Raw genomic sequence first — 18,231 nt, 5'->3', positions numbered from 1 at the left:
ATCCGTCATCCATCCGTCCCTCCATCCCTCCATCCACTCACACATCCATCCATCCGTCACCCCTCCATCCACTCACACATCCATCCATCCGTCATCCATCCGTCCCTCCATCCCTCCGTCCCTCCATCCACTCACACATCCATCCATCATCCATCCGTCCCTCCATCCATCCATCCCTCCATCCACCCACACATCCATCCATCTGTCATCCATCCGTCCCTCCATCCCTCCATCCACTCACACATCCATCCATCCGTCATCCATCCGTCCCTCCATCCCTCCGTCCCTCCATCCACTCACACATCCATCCATCCGTCATCCACCCGTCCCTCCATCCCTCCGTCCCTCCATCCACTCACCCATCCATCCATCCGTCATCCATCCCTCCCTCCATGCATCCACGCCTCTCTCCAGTCACCCACTCTCTCTTTGTTAACTTCTCCAGGGCGCCTGGACTCAGAGGTGAGTGAGTCAGCCTCAGCCCTCAGGGGCCCACACGCAGCGGGGAGGGCAGCTCTCCCCGCCCTGGGCTCTGGCAGCTGTCGGGGGAGGAGGTGGTGGCTGGGCGAAGCACTCCACCACATGGCACGTGAGGTCCTCGTGCGGCTTCTCCCCCGTCTGTGTGTCTCACAGAAAAGCTCACCATCCCCTGCGGGCAGGGCCTGGCCTTCTGCCCCTCTGGCCTCCCCCAAGGGAGTTCCTACTGGGAACTCAGTAGGCACCCCACAAATACTGGCAGGTTGGCTGAATCCTCCCTGCCTCTTCCTCCTCTGTGCACCCCTGTTTTGCTGTTGGCCCTTCACCCTGGCCTTCCTGCCTCCCTCCCTCCCCTGCCCGACCGGCTCACCTGCCCTCCAAGTCCACTCTTGGCTCAGGCCCTGCACGGGCTCTGGTTCTGCGGGGTGGACGGCGTAGCTCCAGAGGGCCAGCCCCATCGGCAGCACCAGCAAGGTGGACAAGGACCCTGGCTGGGAAATGGCTACCACGGCCTCAAAGGATCAAGCCCAGGTCTCCCATCTCCCTTCTCCCGGTGGCCGGGGACACCCGGCAACTCTCTAGTCAGGAAAGGCTTACTGGCTTATCAGATGACCCAGCACAGACACTGCCTGGGCTCCTGGAGTGCATGGCGGCCCGCTACCCCCAAAGGGTCAGCAGTGGGTGGTGGGCAGGTGCCCTGGGACGATGGGGAGGTCTCAAGTCCTGGTGATCAGAATCGGGGCATGTCGGGCCCCGGTCCTCACTCCCCGGGCTACCTGGGCCAGGCACGTGTCCCCAAGGGTCCCACGAGGCTCGGAGGTCCCTGACTTCACCCCATCAGGTCACACAGGAAACTGAAGGATCAGGGTGAGTGTCTAAGGGTGCACATTTTAGGGGTGATTTCACCAAAGAGGGCCCCAGATGGTGACCGTGCATCCTTGCAACAGTTGGACTGGCAAGCTAAAATAAACTCAAGTCAATTTCACAAGCCGTTGGTGCAAATTCCCAGCAAAGATATTACAAGGTCGCCCTGCCAGCTGGAAGCTGACCCGAAACCCCAAACCTGATTTTTCTGCCCAGCGTTACTGCTACTCAGGGCTCCTTGTGAAGGTGACCCTGACAGGTGCCAGCTGCTCCGGGGCCTTGTCACTGGGCTTTGGATTCTCGGGCTGGTCCTTAAGACGTCCTCTTGGAAGGGGAGGGCCGGTGGGAGGGGACCTTGGGGTGCTTGCAGCTCTGGCCACAATGCTCTTCACTGAAGCTGACCACCTCCACCCCGCCGCCCCAGTACAAAGCAAGTGCCGGCGGCCCCAAACTTTCGTGAATCTTTTGATTGATTTGGAGGACAGGCATTGAGCCCCGGAGAGCATTCAGAAGGGCTTTCTGTCAGCTGGGCCAGCCCTGATGGCTATCTGGGAACTTGTGAGAACAGGGTGCATGAGACCAGATCGGGTGCTGTCAGATGACCTAACCTCAGATCAAAGGAAACACGCAGGCAGAGCCCCGCTCCCTGACCGGGCCGGTGGGACCTGGATCCCGGGCTGGGAGGGGTGAGTGAGGGGACGAGGCTCTGCGGGCAGGGCCCAGCCACCGAGTGACCCGCAGAGCCGGCCAGCTGGGGCGGAGGCACGGCCCCCGGGGGATGGCTGCCTGCCCCCGATTCTGCCCCCAGCTGGTCTCCCTTCTGAGAGCCCTGCTGCCAGCCCCCAGGTCCCATTGCTCTAGGGCTGCCCTTAGGAGCGGGGATGGAGTGTCCCCCTTCCCTGTGTGGTCACAAAAAGGCTTGTGTGCACACACACACGGACCATATACCGCCGTACACGCATACGCAACACACGTGTGCACCGTATCCTCCACAACCTGCCCACACACCATACCGTGCACACCTCCACCCAGAGCTGTGCCCCGTGCACACGTGCACGCCCAGCCCTCAGCCTTCCTGGCCTGCCCCCAGCGCGGCACCTGGGGGAGGAGGGTGGGCGGTGACAGCCCTGGGACGTCCTGCGGCGCTGCCCCGTGAGCCTGGCTGCGACTTGTTCCCCGGGCCGGCACAGTCCGTGCTGGCTAACTCTGTGGAGTGACCGTCCAACAGCCCACGGTGGCAGAGATGGAGTCAAGTCAGAGCCGAAGGATGCCCCTCGGCCTCTGTCCTGGAGCGGTGCACAAACTTGGGGTCCTCAGTGTCCCCTGCCCACGAGGGAGGGAGAGGAGTTGGCTAAAATGCAGGGTCCTGGGAGGGCGGGCCCTGCCGCAGCACAGATCACCCCCTGCCACCTGCCCTGCCCTTGGCCCCTAGTTTTCTTCATCTCACTCATCCCCCTGCTGACCCCCAGGAAGGCCGGCCTCGCGCACACGGCTCTACGGCCGGGGCGGAGCAGTGCCCGGCGCACGGCGGGTGCTCAGGGGGACGCGGGGAGTGAATGGGTGAGTGGGCAACTCAGCCGCGGGGCTGGAGGTGGCCGCCAGCCAGGAAGCCTCTGGAGGCGCAGCCCCGGCCTGGACCCTGACCTCTCGGGCGCCACACAGCCCTCCCTCCCCAGCCTCAGTTTCCCCCTGTGTTCGTGACGACCTCCGGGCTCCTCCCACGGCTGGCCTGGCATGGGTCTGGGGTCCCGAGGGGTCTTGGCAAAGTGCTGCTGAAGGAAGGTGATTATGATGCTTCCAGAATATTCTGAGGCCCGGAGACAGCCCATGGGCCTGAAAAGCAGGAAGGAAGACTCCCGGTCCACGCACGTCCAGGCAGATCCATCTGCCTGTGTGTCCAGGACCCCAGGGTGTGACAGGAGCATCCTGAATGACCGAGGAGCAGGTCCTGGGGAGGGAGGGGGCTTTCCCGGGGCGGGGTGGCGCCCTGGAGGGCAGCTGGGGAGCCAGTGAGTGGGTCAGGCCCACTTCCCACCTTCGAGCAGGCCCTGGAGGCCCTTCGGCTTGTGCTTCCTACTCCTGCGTGCTGGCCCTGCCCCCCCGACCCCCCGCCAACCCTCTGCCCTCATTCTGGGCCCTTCCTTACCTGAGCCCCAGCCCCACTTCACTGCACCTGGCTTCACTCCGCCTACCCAGCTCTCGCATCCTCCCCCAGGCCCCCCACCAGCTCCTTTGAGCTTTCAGGGAACTTGCAGCGACCCCTTGCTGTCTGGCCTCCCATTCATTGCAGAGTCCCTATGCCAGGGCCAGGACCCCCAGAGCTGGCTCCTGCACAGTTCAGCCCCTGAACCCCCACGTGCTTGGGCGGCTACTTATTATAATTTTTAAAATACAGAAACTTACACAAAAGTAAAGCACACAGTATCAAGACTGTATCCGCCAGCTGGCTCAACAATGACCAATTCAGAGCAGGTTGGTTTGATCTCCACCCCAGCCACTGCCCCTCCCTCCTGATTATTTCCAAGCAATTCCCCAAAGTTGCATCATCCATCCAGAAACACTTCAATACATACCTACGGCACGTGTGGCCTCTTGTTACCCTGAAGTTCAGTGCGTACAGAGAAGGCAGGACAAATGCTTGACTCTGTCCTTTTTTAGTTTATTTTACTCCTTTTCAGAATAATGAGCCCTAGCCTCTGACAAAGGGCCAGTGAAGACTTTTTAGTATCATTTTGAATGAATGGATAAAGATGTTTGATATGTTTTAATCCACACTTCTTTTGGATGCAACAACTTTTCAGCAGACAGAGCTAGAAAGTAGTCTTGCTTTAAGAAAACAGCTGAGGAGTTTATGCTAATATTCCCAATTCAAATTTAAGGATTGATTTGCCCTTTGATTTTATATTTGTATCTCTTTTCTCCTGTCCTGAAAATCCAGGTTCCTAAGGAGTTTAACATGATATATGTGTTACACACATTACATGTATATATCATTTCAAAGCAACAATACCGATATCAATACTAATGATATGACTCTTTGGGTTCCTTTTGTCCTCTGAGTGTTAGTGATAATATTGATAACATTGTGAGCTGTACCAAAGCATGATTCAGCTAACTGAGGGACGTTCTGGCTGTTTCTCGCCTTTTGCTAATACAAATAATGTCGTAACAAATAGCCTTATGTGTATATCATCTTCTATTTTTCCCACGTATCTTTGGGCCAGTTCCTGGAAGTGGCACTAACTAGCCAGGCTAAATGATACGAGTGCTCTTCCTAATGCCACCAGGATCCCCTCCCCACTGACGACGTGCCAAGAACACCTGCTTTCCCTCGGCCCTGCCCACGGAAACTGCGGTCCAACGTCTGGATGTTCGCCAATCAGATAGGTGAGCAATGGTCTCTCAGTGTACTTTCAAATTTGCATTTTTCTTGTTGAGCATTTTTTCATAAGTGTAAAGATCATGAATCCCTTTTCCCGTGAGCTGTTCATGCCTTTCGCCCGCTCGTCCACAGGGTCGTCTATCATTTTCTTCTCAGTTTTAGATGTTCTTTATGTACCAGTGCTATTAATCCTTTGCCTGTACTGTAAATTGCAAATTCTTGTTGCAGTTTGTCACTTGTCTGTTTTGTTGATTTCAGCTATTGTCTCTGGATTTCAGCCGCAGCTGGAAATGTTTTCCCTACCTAGAGTTTGTTGAGAAACTCACCCATAATTTCTTGTAGAAACTACATGGCTTCATTTCAGCGTTTACATTGAAGCCTCTGATACATTCGAAATTTATTCCTGTGTGTTGTGTGCAAGATGGATCAACGCTTTGCTTCTTTCTCTTTGACTCTCCAGTTGTGCGTTGGCACTACCTTCCTCCTGCTGATTGGGGTGTGGATGTGCCGACACTTCATTCACGCATGCCTTCATTCAGAAAGTATTGACTGAATGCCTGCAGGTGCCCTGGCTGTCCCCCAGGCCCTGCGGAGGCGGACTCCCCGCCTTCTTCTGGCTTTCTGCCCATTTGTATCCTAAGTGATGCGCTTCCCAGCAAGGTTCCATTGTCTCAGCTGCCCTGAGTCTCCACAGTGCCTGGCACAGGTTGGGACCCACTTCATTCATTCTTTCTGCACATACCAACTGTGCCGGCTCTGTACAGGCGCCATCCGAGGTGTGCGGAGTCAGGGGTGAAGGGCCGAGCTGCACTCGGTCCAACAACAAGAGCTGACTTTTTTTTTTTTTTTAAAAGATAGTAGTCAATCTTTTCTTTTTAAAATTTATTTATTTATTTTTGGCTGTGTTGGGTCTTCGTTTCTGTGCGAGGGCTTTCTCCAGTTGCGGCAAGTGGGGGCCACTCTTCATCGCGGTGCGCGGGCCTCTCACCATCGCGGCCTCTCTTGTTGCGGAGCACAGGCTCCAGACGCGCAGGCTCAGTAATTGTGGCTCACGGTCCTAGTTGCTCCGCGGCACGTGGGATCTTCCCAGACCAGGGCTCGAACCCGTGTCCCCTGCATTGGCAGGCGGATTCTCAACCACTGCACCACCAGGGAAGCCCCAAGAGCTGACTTTCTGATGAGGGAGTATGTGAAATAAATCAGCCCAGGGTGCTCAGTCAAGACCTGGGACGTGTCTCCTAGGTTATGGGTCCCTGATGTGGCAGGCAGTTATACCCCTGCCCGGGGCAATGTCCTGAGAGAGGCCAGTTTTTTTCTGCTCGAGACGCTTTCTCCACCCTGATGTCAGGTCGTTGTGCAGGGACCCAAATGCCAGTGCAGGGTAGGGGACCCGTGCAATCCTTCTGATCCTGTCACCCACCTCTACGTCACCCCCACCCAGGGAAACCTACGGGACACAGCAGCAGCCCTGTGCAGAGGGCGAGGAGGAGAAGGACTCCATTCTCTAACACCTCTCCCCTGACCTGCCCAGGCAGCCCCTCCTGCCGTGCCCCTCTCCAGACCCCCGAGGCATCGCCTCCAGGAGCCCCCGCATCCTACCCACGCACACGGCTCCCCATTGGGCCCTCCCTGACCGACGATGGCCCCGATGGCCCTGTCTGGCCTCCAGAGTCCGACGGCCCTATGGGCACCAACCGGACCACATTCTCTGCCCGCAGCACGCGCGCTCGCTCGGGCGCTCGGGCACCCAGGGGGCGCTCGGATTGTTCGCGGGGCTAACCGCCATCCTCCTGACGTGCCCCTCCTTCCCCCTTCACTCCCACCCTCTTCTGAGTGACTCAGAGGGGGTGAAGCGGCTGTCTGCGCCCCACCCCGTCCTCCTGCCCGGGCAGTTCGTGGTCCCTGCACCTGCTGACCCCGCGCCTTCCTTCCTGACTTGGCTGGGGGTTTCTTGCAGGCCTAGCAGGTGGGCTTGGGGAGGGCAAGCCCGTGGGCGCAGGCGGGGCGGAGCGAGGAGCGCGGAATGGGGCGGACCGAGCAGATGGGGCGGGCGGGGCCAAGAAGGTGAAGGCTAAAGGGGCGGACCCAACAGGTGGGCGCAGACGGGGGAGGGACCGACCAAGCAGGTGAGCGCAGTCGGGGATCGGCCTCCGGCGCCCCGTGCGCCAACGTTGGTTGGGGGCGGGGCGTGCGGCCCGGGGCGGGGCTCGCCAACCCCCGGGACCCGCCCGCGGCCACCGCCCCCTCCCGGCCCCGCCCCCCACGCCCTGGCGGGGCGGGCAGCGGCCCGGCGGCCCGGCTGGCAGCAGCGGCCGCCCGCACTGCGCCCCGGCGGCCGACTTCGCCGCAGCTCCTCGTGCCGCCGCCCGGCCGGCCCCCGCGGGCCCTGCCTGGCCATGGCCGCGGCCACCTCTCCTCCCAGGGCCGAGAGAAAGCGCTGGGGCGGGGGCCGCCTGCCGGGCGCCCGGCGGGGCAGCGCGGGCCTGGCCAAGAAGTGCCCCTTCTCGCTGGAGCTGGCCGAGGGCGGCCCGGCGGGCGGCGCGCTCTACGCGCCCATCGCTGCTCCCGGCGCCCCGGGGCCCGCGTCCCCCGCCGCGCCCGCCGCGCCCCCCGCCGCCGCCGACCTTGGCCCGCGGCCGCCGGTGAGCCTCGACCCGCGCGTCTCCATCTACAGCGCGCGCCGCCCGCTGCTGGCGCGCACTCACATCCAGGGCCGCGTCTACAACTTCCTGGAGCGCCCCACCGGCTGGAAGTGCTTCGTCTACCACTTTGCCGTGTGAGTATCGCCGCCGGCCGGGACTGCGAGCTTTCCGCGGGGCCGGGGAGGGCGTAGGGGGAGCGCTGCCCCTGTGCCACCTGCTGCCGCCCGAACCTGGCCGGAGCTGCGACTCGGATCAGCCGGGAGGGAAGGAAGGGGTTAGTGGGAGAAACAAGCAGCGGGGAGCTTGTCTGTTGAAGTTCACGGACGTGTGGGTCTGACCCCGTGGGGGTGGGAAGCTCCCCGCTGGCGCTGCCCAGGCATGAGTGGGGGAGCCAGCTGGGAGGAGTGCCCTGCCCAAGCTGGCCCGCTCCTCCCTGGAGGGACGGTCCAGGTGTTAATCCTTCCGCGGGAGGACGGGGGCAGGGGAGAGAGTTCCCCGGGCGGGGCTGGGAGGCAAGAGAGGGCAGGGCCTGGTGCCCCCGCTGGTGCAGCAACATCTCAGACCCTCCCCGGCCCAGGCGGGCCCTGTGGGGCGTCTCCTGGGCGAGCGGAGCAGGGTGGCAGGCCTTGTGGTGTAGCCTGAGGTGTCAGCATGGCCGTGAGGAGTGCCCACGGCCCCGCAAGAACCCAGCCAGGCTCTGGAAACCCTGGGTTGAAGCAGAGGAGCCTGGAGGGGACACAGGGTGGCGGGGAGGAGAGAGGTCGGGCCCCTGATTCCATTGGTCGATCAGAGGAAGCTGTGCGCCAGGCGAAAGCAGCGCCCTATCGGCAGCACCTGGCCCCACTGCTTCCCAGGTGGTTCTGATGCCAGCCGCCGCCGCGCGTGCCTGTGTGGGGCAGGGCAGGGCGCGCTGGGACAGGGCCACGTGGAGCCCTCCCCCACCGCTCGCGGCCCTGCTTCCCCGCTGCCTGGCCAGTGGCCTCCTGGTGTGGGGCCGGCCTCTGGCCTGTGAGCCTCGGCTTGGCCATCCCCGGGCTGACCTCGGAGGCTGCTCTGGGGGCCGCGCGGGTGACCTCCCTCTGGCTTCGCGTTGGTAGCGGCAGGTGCTCGTCCCTGCCCCCTTGGCGGGCTTGGGGCTGGGAGAGACCTGGCTGGACACCTGGGGGGTGTCCAGGGCCCTCTCTTGTCCCACTCCGGTAGCCACCACCGGAGCCCAGGGAGCAGAGGGGCTGGCTTGGAGCATGGTCTCAGCAGGTGTGGCGAGGTGGGGCGGCATGACCTCGGTTCCTCACCTTTGCTCCTCTGAGCGCAGGTGGTACTAGGGTTGCTGCCCTCCCTGCGGAGGGGCAGGCCTTCCAGAGCAGGAGGGCAAGTGGTGAGGACAGTGTCCTCAAGCCTCTTCCCCCCACCCCCAGCCCCCGCCTGCCGAGGTGTCGGAGGGAGCTTAGCCGTGGCCGTGGCTGGTCTGCGGGAGAGGGCGGCCTTGCCCGCGGCTGCAGCGGCAGCGGCTTGTCTTGGGGTTTGGGGGAATGTTTGTGCGCACTGACCCTGAGGCATCCTGCCCTGGTCTGACGCCGGCTGCTTGAGCGCCCAGCCAACAGCTGGCTCGTGGGTGCTGCTGTGCACGTGGGCTGCCTGCCCCCCAGCCCTCACCTGCTGGACCCCAAGCTCCCGGAGGTGGCCAGGGGCGGGACGGACCCCACAGCCGGTCCTGGAGCAGACCCTGCCCAGCCGCCTCTCTGCCCTGGAGCCCTATGTGCCAGCTCTGGGCAGAGAATCGCCAGGCGGTGCAGCAGTGCCTCCTCACCCCTAGGGCTGCCAAGGCGAGGGGCCTGCAGACACCCCACTGGTCCGCGTCCTGGGGTGGCAGGCCCGAGGGTGCACGCATTGCCCAGGCCCCCGGCGGCTGCAGTGCCTTGTGGAGGAAGAAGGCTTGCTGCTCCCCAGAGGAAGTCTCTGCTTACACTTGTGTTTTCTTCCTGATTCTGATTGTTTAGCTCTCGGAAGTTGCTCAGCAGTCTGCCTTGCCCAGCCTCCCCAGGAGCTGTAGGGCAGGGGTGGCTTCTGGGGACAGTAGCCGAGTGGCTTCCCCTCAGGGGGAGGAGCTGGGAATGGGGGCCCTCTAAGGGTGACTTGGTGACCTTGGGTCGGTCTTTTCCCGCTCTCGTCCCCATCTGTAAGAGGTGTGCCGCAGTCCTCCGTGTAGGGTAGGTCTGCAGGTGGACCTTGGCTAGGCAGGGGACATGGCTTCCCTGGGGCCCGGGAAGGTGCCCCCTCACCTCCAGGAGGTTGGCAGGGCCCCAGACACTCTCTGAATTGGCCAGTGTCTCCAGGGGACCTGGGCTCAAGCTGGGATTGCAGGAGCAACCTGGGACTGAGTGGCCAGAGCCTGGCCGCAGCGCTGAGAAAAGGGGTGGACGGTGCCCACTCTGGCCCCGGTGTTGTTCTGAGAAGCGTCCGAGATGGTAGCAGAGAGAGAGCTCTGTCCTTGGTGAGGCAGATGGTGAAACGTGCGGGCTGATTGTCACGACCCAGGCTGAGCTCGGTTTCCGGCCTGGGAAGGATGAGCCCGGCCTTGAAGGGCTGGGGCCTGGGTGGGTGTGGGAGCCGCTGTCCTGCGGGGCCCTGCAGGGCTGGGCACACTCTCCCAGGCGCAGCTGGGGAAGCAGGCCAGGATATCCTGTCCCCCTCCTGGTCGGGGAACCCCTGCTCTGGCCAAGAGGAGAGCGGCCCTTCCTGTGCGTGGCCGCCTGCCCCGTCTGCCGGGGGCAGGGGGCAGGAGGCTGCCCTCCCGCCCGGCACTGCCCCTGGCCCCCAGTCCTCATCTGAGGCTCCTCATATCCCCACCGTTCAGCGGCTCCCACTCTGGCTGAGGGCGAGGGAGGCCTGGCCTCCATGCTGATGGGCCTTGGCCGGGGTTGTCTGGTTGGGGAGATGCCTGGACCGGACTGGCGCCCGGGGGCCCCGTAGCAGCCCGCCCTGGCTGCTGGGCTGGGCCTCCACAGCCTCTGTCTGTAGAGGCCAGGATGGAGGCTGCCCCCAGCTTCCGCGTCCCTCCTGCCAGGCGGGGGGCTTCAAGTCACAGGAGCCCGGAGGGACCCCCTCCTCCCTCCTTCTCCCTCTCTCGTCTCTCCCCCTCCTCCCCCTGACCTCTCGGGAGCTGCAGGGTGACATGTGCAGACGCCTGTCTTCTTCCAGCTGCTCCCACCCACGCAGCCTGGGAGAAGCCCCCGTGCCTCAGTTTCCTCATGTGGGGACAGGTGCCCCTCGCCCCCTCCGTCAGCATCCCCGCTGGTTGGGAGAAGCTTGGAGATTGTGGGGGGCTAAGGGGAGGTTTGGGGGAGGGCCCAGGAGTGCGTCCTGTCCCTGCCCTCCCGCCACCCTGCCTTTCCCAGGTTCCCGAGAACTTTCCGGTGGCTTTGGCGGCACCTTCAGAGCGGGTGTTAATAATTGATGGCGCTGGCAGTGTTCCCTGGCGGTTTGTTGGGCCGAGCCCGCCCGCCTTTCTGGAAGTGGAGGCCAGTTCCCTGGTCGCATCCCCCCACCCTGGCCCCTGGTGCCCGTCCCACCCCAGGCAGACCCGCCCAGAAGGGGAGCTGGTCAGGGAGGGTGGAGGGCAGGGGCGGAGGGGGACGGGCTCTCTGGTCTCCCCACCATCCCCTTTGAGACGCCTCCAGGGAGTTCTTAGCCCCCAGTTCCCAGTAAAGCTGGGGGAATCGCTTCTGGTGCTTCTCCCTGTGTCACTTTCTCCAGGGCCTGGTCCTCTGGTCTCCCCTTGGCTGTCTAGAGACCCCTCACTGCCACGCCAGACCCAGCCCGCTGTTTCTGGACCCACTGCCCTCTGTATGTTGAGCACCTCATCGTGGTCTGGCCCTAGTTGGGGGACCACAGGTGTCCCTTTCGCCGGGGCCACCAGCTGGGGAGGAGGGGGCCCGGGAGACCTTGAGGCTGCAAGGGAGGTGGTGGGAGGGGAGGGATGGTCCAGGGGGTGGTAGCCCCTGGGCTGGAAGGCACGCCCAGCGAGCGCCGAGGTCTGGGGCCTGGAGGCCGCCTGGCGCAGGATGCGGAGTGGGCCGGGCTGTGTGGGAGCTCGGCCCTGGGCGGCGTCCAGGCTTCGTGCCCCAGCGTTGCCCCGTGGCTGGGCCACCTCCCTGAGTCCGCATCCCCTCCCCTGTGGCAGGCTCGGTGGGTGGTGGCACCTGCGGCAGGCTTGCTCAGGTGGGAGGGGACGCTCGCCCGTGCCTGGTTCTGAATCGTCGGCTCCCCTTGGGCTCGGTGCCCGTGGCCTCCGCTTGCACCCGTGGGGGTACCCAGGGCTGGAGGGGTGGGAGGGGCCCACTTGCACGCACAGTCCCCACGCCCTGGGACCTTCCTGCAGCAGGGTCTCGTGGGGCTGGGGCGGGGGCTTCGTCCCGGGGAGGCAGACACGGGAGCAGCCGAGGCCGGCCTGGAGCACCGCGCCCACCGGGGGGGTCCCGGCTCCACCCGGGGTGTCCGATTCCGATGCCCCGGCTTCTAAAGGTGTCAGCGGCTCGGGATCGTCCTCCTCCTGCAAAGCCGGTTCCCAGGTTGGCTCTTCTGGTGTGAACGGGGCTTTGCAGGCCACTGTGTCCTGGGGATGCAGCTGAAAGGCAGGTGTGTCCGGCAGGTCGGGAGCCCGGGTCCTGGTTTCTCACCAGCTCCCGGTGCTGTGCGCTGAGTGGGGTGGTGAACCTGACGGGGGCCCTGCGCTGAGCCCTCCCTGCCTCCTGGTCTGGGCCGTGGACCCAGGTGAACTTTGAGGCCCTTCTCAGACCGATGTTCTAAACCAGCTTTCAGCTCGTGTGGCATTTCTCGTGGCTCAAGGCCCTGCCCATGGGTGAGATGGACGGGCTGGGATGGTGTCACGTGTGGCTCCTGTGAGGTGGAGACGGTGTCCAAGGACGCCTGTGTGCGGGGAGAAGGTGCTGGGCCTGGAGGGGCGGGGGCCACGAACCCGAGGCCAGACGAGGGGGTGCAGTTGCTGCTGGGAAACGCCACGGACGCTCACGTGTGCTGGTTGGTGCCTGGGCTCTGCTGCTGGGGGGAGAATGAGGAGGAGCTCCGTCACCTGGACCCTTCACCTCGGACTCTGCGGACCCAGGCCTGGATGGAGGGTCCAGCGGGCCGGCTTCACTCGCCCTGGGGAGGCACCTTGGAGCAAGGGGCAGAGCTTGGAGGCGGCCCGGGGTCCCCGGGGCAGGTTGGGTGACTGTCTGCACTCCCTCCTGGAGGGCAGAGAGGGCCGTGAGTTTCCCTCCAGAGGTTCCCCGAGTGCTGGGACAGCCCCACATCTCACGGAAGGCAGGGTGATGGTTGGCAAGGGGTGGGGCCCCAGCTCTGCTGTCGGGTAGGATGACCACCTGTGACGCCATGTGCCATTTTTACACACGGCTTCTGACAGTGTGATGGGACTTGGCCTCGCGATGGTTTGTCTTCTGCTTCCTGGCCAGGTGACCCCAGGTCCCTTCTCTGAGCCCACGTGGGCACTGGCTGGGGTGAGGGTACTGGGGCAGAGGGGCAGCCTGGCTCTCCCCCAGGCCCTGGTGGGAGACGGAGAGGGACGGGCTGGTGCTGTGTGCAAATCCTGGGCCCAGAGAGGGGAGGTGACGTGCCCATGGCCACACAGCTGGGCATGCTCCAGGCTGCCAGCCTCTGAAGCCCGTCGCTCCTTCCGATGGTGGGGCCAGAATCCAGGTAGGCCTGATGGCTCCTTGTTCACGTGACTCCCTCCCACCCTGGGCAGGGGTTGTAATGCTGACCCTGGGGTGGCTTGGCCACGTGAGGAGAGGATGCCACCATTTGTCGGGGGAGTCGGAAGGGAGGAGGAAGCTGCCTCCTGAGGGCAGTACGTGAGCCCAGAGAGGGCGTCCCTGGACGTGCCAGCATGGCTGGGGCACTGGCCCTCCACTCCTGGGGCTGCTACCCTGTGGGTGGGTGTCTAGCCTTTGGAGGCCTTTGATCTGGCTGCTTTAGGCCTCTGCCCTAAAGCCCTGCTGCCAGAACCACAGGCTGAGGCTCAGCTCGGAGACCTCCTCCTCCAGGAAGCCTTCCCATGTTGCCCCAGGCAGAGCCATGCCTTCTGTCTTTGCCACCCCCTTGACCTGGTGCTCGGAGCCCCCACGGTGGCTCAGCCACTCTGGTGCTGTGTGGGGTATTAGTGTGTGCTGGTCTCAGCGCTCTTGGGCGTTAGAGGGTCCGAGTGGGTGGGCAGGGCCAGCCTGTACCTAGCAAGGATAGGCGCTCGGGACGGGGTCACCTGGTGTCCGGCCTTGGTAGCCCAGGGCACCCCCCAACCCCCTGCCCTGAGCCTGGGCCGTGGCGGTCAGCCTGCTGCCCGGCAGCTCCGAGCCCCACAGGCAGGCTGGGCCTGATGACATCGTCTGTGGGTATTTTTATCCAGTGACATTCCTGAGCTTGGGCGGCGGATGAGCTCAGAAAGTGGTGGGCAGAGGCCGCTGGGACCCTCCCATGGCTACGGGAGAGTGCTGTAGGCCCCTGTGTGTTTGAGGGCGGGGGCTTTTTGGACCCCTTTCCCCCAGAACTTCTCCATCTTCACAGTAGCCCTGGCCAGGGTGGGGGGCAGATCCTCACTGCCCGGGTGAAGAACCTGCAAAAGGAGTGCGTCCTGAGGAGGCGCCTGAACCCCCGTGCAGAGCGCGGTCCCCACTGAAGGATGGACGTGTGGCCCAGGGAGGGGGCACTGCCGTTGCCTGTGGTGGGCTCTGAGCACAGGAGGACCGAGCCCTGGTCCCAGGTGCTCCATGGGGGGTGTTGGCTCCACCCATCAGAACAGGACTCTCCGAGCACCCCCCGATCTGCAGGTGCCCTTCTGCCTTGCAGGGGCTGGGGCAGCAGACGCCAGGGCCCGCCCCGCCCACTCTCGGGCTCTGGGCCTGCTCCCCACTCCCCTTCTCTACTCAGTGACTTGTGGGTGGGGAAGCAGGCCCAGCCACCTGGCTCGTGCCACCCCCGGAAAGCTGCCCCGCTTCTGCCTGGATGTCTTACGACGCTGATGTTCCCGGCGTCGTGCCTGGTGTGTGCCCACTGGCCCTTATCCCCCCCGCAGAGGCTCCCTCCGCCGCATCCGTGAAGCGCCCGACGGCCACCCCCTTCAGACTTTCCGAAACGCTGGCCTCATGCCTGCCTCCCACCTTGGGCACCCTCCCGGCTGCCCCCGCCCACCGGGTGCCAGGTCACTGGGGAGCAGGGGCTGTGGGCGTCCCCTCTGTGTCTCTCAAGGGTGGGCTCCCTTCTCTGCTTCCTCTCAAAACCATGCCCTCGGGCGGTTCCTCCACATTCTCCTGCCGAATTTGCTGCCATGCAGAGATCTAGAGCAGGTCAGAAAAAGGAGCCCAGAGTCCTCACCTTGCCCCCGAGTCCGTTCAGCCCTGGAACGCTTCTCCGTGTGGAGATGCCCGGTCACGCTGGGACCCCCACTTCACCCCAGCCCGGTCTGGGCCAGGGGCTGCCTCCTTCACTGCCAGGCTGATCGTAACCCTTCCATCTGGGAGGGGCCCGCAGAAGGAGCCCTGACCCAGAGGGACAGGCCCCTGCCTCCCAGAGGGCCCCACCCGGCAGAGGGAGCAGCTGGGGGACCCCGGGGCACCCAGAAGAGCTTCAGGTGGTGCCTGAGCAGCCCCGGAACCACGTGCTTGGAACGTGTCAGCTTGATGTGTCACGTGGTTTGGATTTCTGTTCCAAGACATCCGCAGCTGGTCTCTCGCAAAAGTCTCATCCGCGTTCTTGGCTGGGACGGCTCAAAATGTTATAAAACAAAGCTTGGGTAGTAAAAGCACTGTGGCACTGGCATGTAGACAAGCAATAGAACGGAATAAAAAATCCACGTGTAGACTCAACTGCGAATGAATGTTTAGCCAAAAATATAGGCAGAATCTTCAACCAATGGGGAAAAGTTGGGGGGTTTCTAATAGGTGATGCTTCAGGAAGAACAGGTGAGGCTGGACCCGCTCCTTGCACTGCACACTGGGATGGACCCCAAGTGGTCGGAAAACCACTCAAGTACTGCAAGGAGACTCGGGGGACCCTCTACAGTGCAAGGGCGAGGGTGGGGAGGCTTCTCTGTGACTCAAAAGCCAGTGCATTAAGGAAGAGGCTGTATGAGAAAGAAGTGGTTTGTGCGTGATACCACCACCCGGTGAGCAGTAAAGAGACCGGTGAAAATCCGGGGGAGAGACTGTGGCACAGGCGCCAGGTTAATAGCTCTAAGATAGGAAGCGTTTCTGAAAATAGAGAAGAAAAACCCCAGTGACCCCACAGAAGACAAGCAAGAGATGTGAGCAGAGAGTTCACAGGAAAAGTGGCTGGTGGGGTTGCCCTTAAACGTGTGAGAAGATGCCAGCCCAACTCGCTGTCAGAGACGCGCAGACACGGGCTTCGCCGAGGTCCCCCCAGGCTGGCAGAAATCCAGAAGCCTTTATAGACATATGTAGCTGGCGGCCGCCAAGGCTCTGGGGAAGCAGCGGTCATGTTGCTGGAGGGTCTGCAAAATGGTAGAATCCGTGGGGAGCAGGATTTGGCAACATCTGGCACAGTTATGCATGCCCGTACCCTTGGGCCCAGCAATCCCACTTCCAGGGACCTATCTTGAAGATATCGGCAAAAAAAAAAAAAAAGGGAAAGTATGCCTGTGCAAGGCTGATTGTTAAAGCGTTCTTTGTAAAAGCGCAAGACGGAGAACTCAGATGCCAGCCTGTGGGAAGCAGGTTGGGTGCGCTGCGTGCAGAATATTGTACAGGTGTGGGAAAGGGACAGTGCAGTCTCCACGTGCTTTTGTGGAGTGATTACCAGGAAATATTTTTACGTGGGAAAAAACCCACCGCACACACACAGTGGATAAAAGTATAACAAGCTGCTTCTCCTCTAATAAAAGGGTACACTAATATAGATATACTTACTTTATATTAAGAAACAAAAGCAGTGGAAGGATTAACCGAAACTTATAAAAAGTTACCTCTGGGTAGGGGGACATGACAGAACCCAAATGTCTCTGAGGATGATTAGATGGTTTTATAGATTTGACTTTGGAACCTTGTAAATAGTTCCCATAACTTTAAATATAAAAGCAACCCCTGATCTCGTAAATCCCTAAATAAATCTTAACGAGAAAAAGAAGTCCTTCAAAACCGAAATGAAACAGATGACCCTAAGTTTGCACTGGGGTGGAACAATCCCCAGAAAGATCTTATTTCGGGGGACCTGTTGCCGGTGGGTTCAGAACGGACGGAGCTGGGTGTGTGCGTGTGCGCTGTTTTAGGTCATGGTGTCACGGTTGTGACGGTATTTGTTTTATTATTCTAAGGCCCTTGCGTGGGCATCATGGGGTGAGGTCACTGAAGAGTTCTGTTGGTGTCGCCGAGAGCTGGGATGTCGAGCACAGAACATGAGCCGGTGAAATGTAGGTGATGCGAAGCAAAGCCCTCCCGCCTGCACTGGGTGAGACGCCTCAGAATGTGTTCACGATGATTTTGTTTAAAAACCGCTTCTCTGTTTACACGAAAGGGCTAGAAAGAAGGGCTGGCCCGTTGCTATGAACGTCCCTGGCCCCCAGGTTGTGGCCCCCAGGTGCCCTTTCCCCGGAGGGAAACCAGGGGTCCCGGAGAAACGTCTGCATCCAGGTCTGGGGCAGGAAACATACAAGCTGAGCCTGGACCATCGCGCCACGTGGGAAAACAGGAGCGGCGTCAAGGCCCCTGGGGCCACGTCTCAAGGACTTGGAGTCAGCTGAAGGACGTGCCCACTGGCTGCATCACGATAAGTCGAGAGTAAGGCCCTCCTCGGTGGATTGATGGCCTCACGAGGAACTTAAATCCCAGGCTGCACCCTGCATCCATTTGTGGGCCAAACCAGCAGCCGCCTTTGGAGGATAATAGAGAGGCCGCTGGTTATTTTGAGCCCCAGCAAGTAAAGGGAAAAGACACAGCCCGGGTCCTGCTTCCCCACATGCAGCTGCACCTCAGGGAAACCACACAGCCGGTGAGGTCCTGCCTCTTTGGGATCCCGGCTGATGCCTGACCAGGCGACTCTGGGGCTAAAGCATCACCGTGGCCTCCTGCTGGGGTCGTGGGTTCGGCTTTGAGTCTCACGGCTGCTGAGGTCTCCAAAGCAGAGGCGGCCAGACACCCTGCGCCTCTGGAATTTTTTGCACGGAGACCATAATAATACAGTTACTTGCAGACTCATATCAAAACCCTCTCAGTGAGTGGCAGTGAAAGGGCTCCCACTGATTCTGCATGATGGTGAGTTGTATAATGATTTCATTATATATTACAATGTAATAATAATAGAAATAAAGTGCGCGATAAATGTAATGTGCTTGAATCATCCCGAAACATCCCCCCCACCACCCCCAGGTCCGTGGACAAATTGTCTTCCATGAAACTGGTCCCTGGTGGCAAAAAGTTTGGGGACCGCTGACCTACAGGACAAGAGGCCTGATTTCTTCAATGAATAAATGCGCAAGAAATTAAAAAAAAAAAAAAAAAAAGAGGGTGTGGGAACGTATAGATTGAAAGAGTCCATCAGAAGCATTTAGGGATCGGTTGTGACATGACCTTAGGTCATGATTAAACACATTGAAAAAGCCTTGTTTGCAATCACCTAGTTCAGGGACATGTGCCTTTTTGCCACGAGTGTCGCTGGCCTGTGGCTGTGCCGTCCTGATGTTTCATCCACAGGGTCTGAGTGGTTCCTTCCCTTCCCAGGCAGGGACAGGGACTTCAGGGGTCTCAGGGGCCGTGGAGCAGCCCGGTTAGACCCAGCTCCCTGACGCACCAAGGCCCCTCGGCCATAAGATGGGGGACGGAGGAGAGAGGAGGTCCTGCCTCT

At 61.5% G+C, this 18,231-nt stretch overlaps 1 protein-coding gene across 3 annotated transcripts in view; it reads left to right on the top strand.

Annotated features, from left to right (window-relative positions):
- The first annotated feature begins 7,119 nt into the window (after positions 1-7,119).
- KCNQ1 (potassium voltage-gated channel subfamily Q member 1) overlaps positions 7,120-18,231 on the top strand; it is a 347,919-nt gene continuing 336,807 nt past the window's right edge. For all 3 annotated transcript variants that reach the window (XM_068555036.1, XM_068555035.1, XM_068555033.1), the window contains exon 1: positions 7,120-7,499. In XM_068555036.1, coding sequence (XP_068411137.1) covers positions 7,120-7,499 — 380 coding nt within the window. The remainder of the gene's footprint in view (positions 7,500-18,231) is intronic.

The sequence above is a fragment of the Eschrichtius robustus genome, chromosome 11 (genome assembly GCF_028021215.1).
Source record: "Eschrichtius robustus isolate mEscRob2 chromosome 11, mEscRob2.pri, whole genome shotgun sequence".
Lineage (NCBI taxonomy): Eukaryota > Metazoa > Chordata > Mammalia > Artiodactyla > Eschrichtiidae > Eschrichtius > Eschrichtius robustus.
The sequence above is the reverse complement of the archived record's forward strand: the minus strand, read 5'-3'. Positions and strand labels throughout refer to the sequence as shown.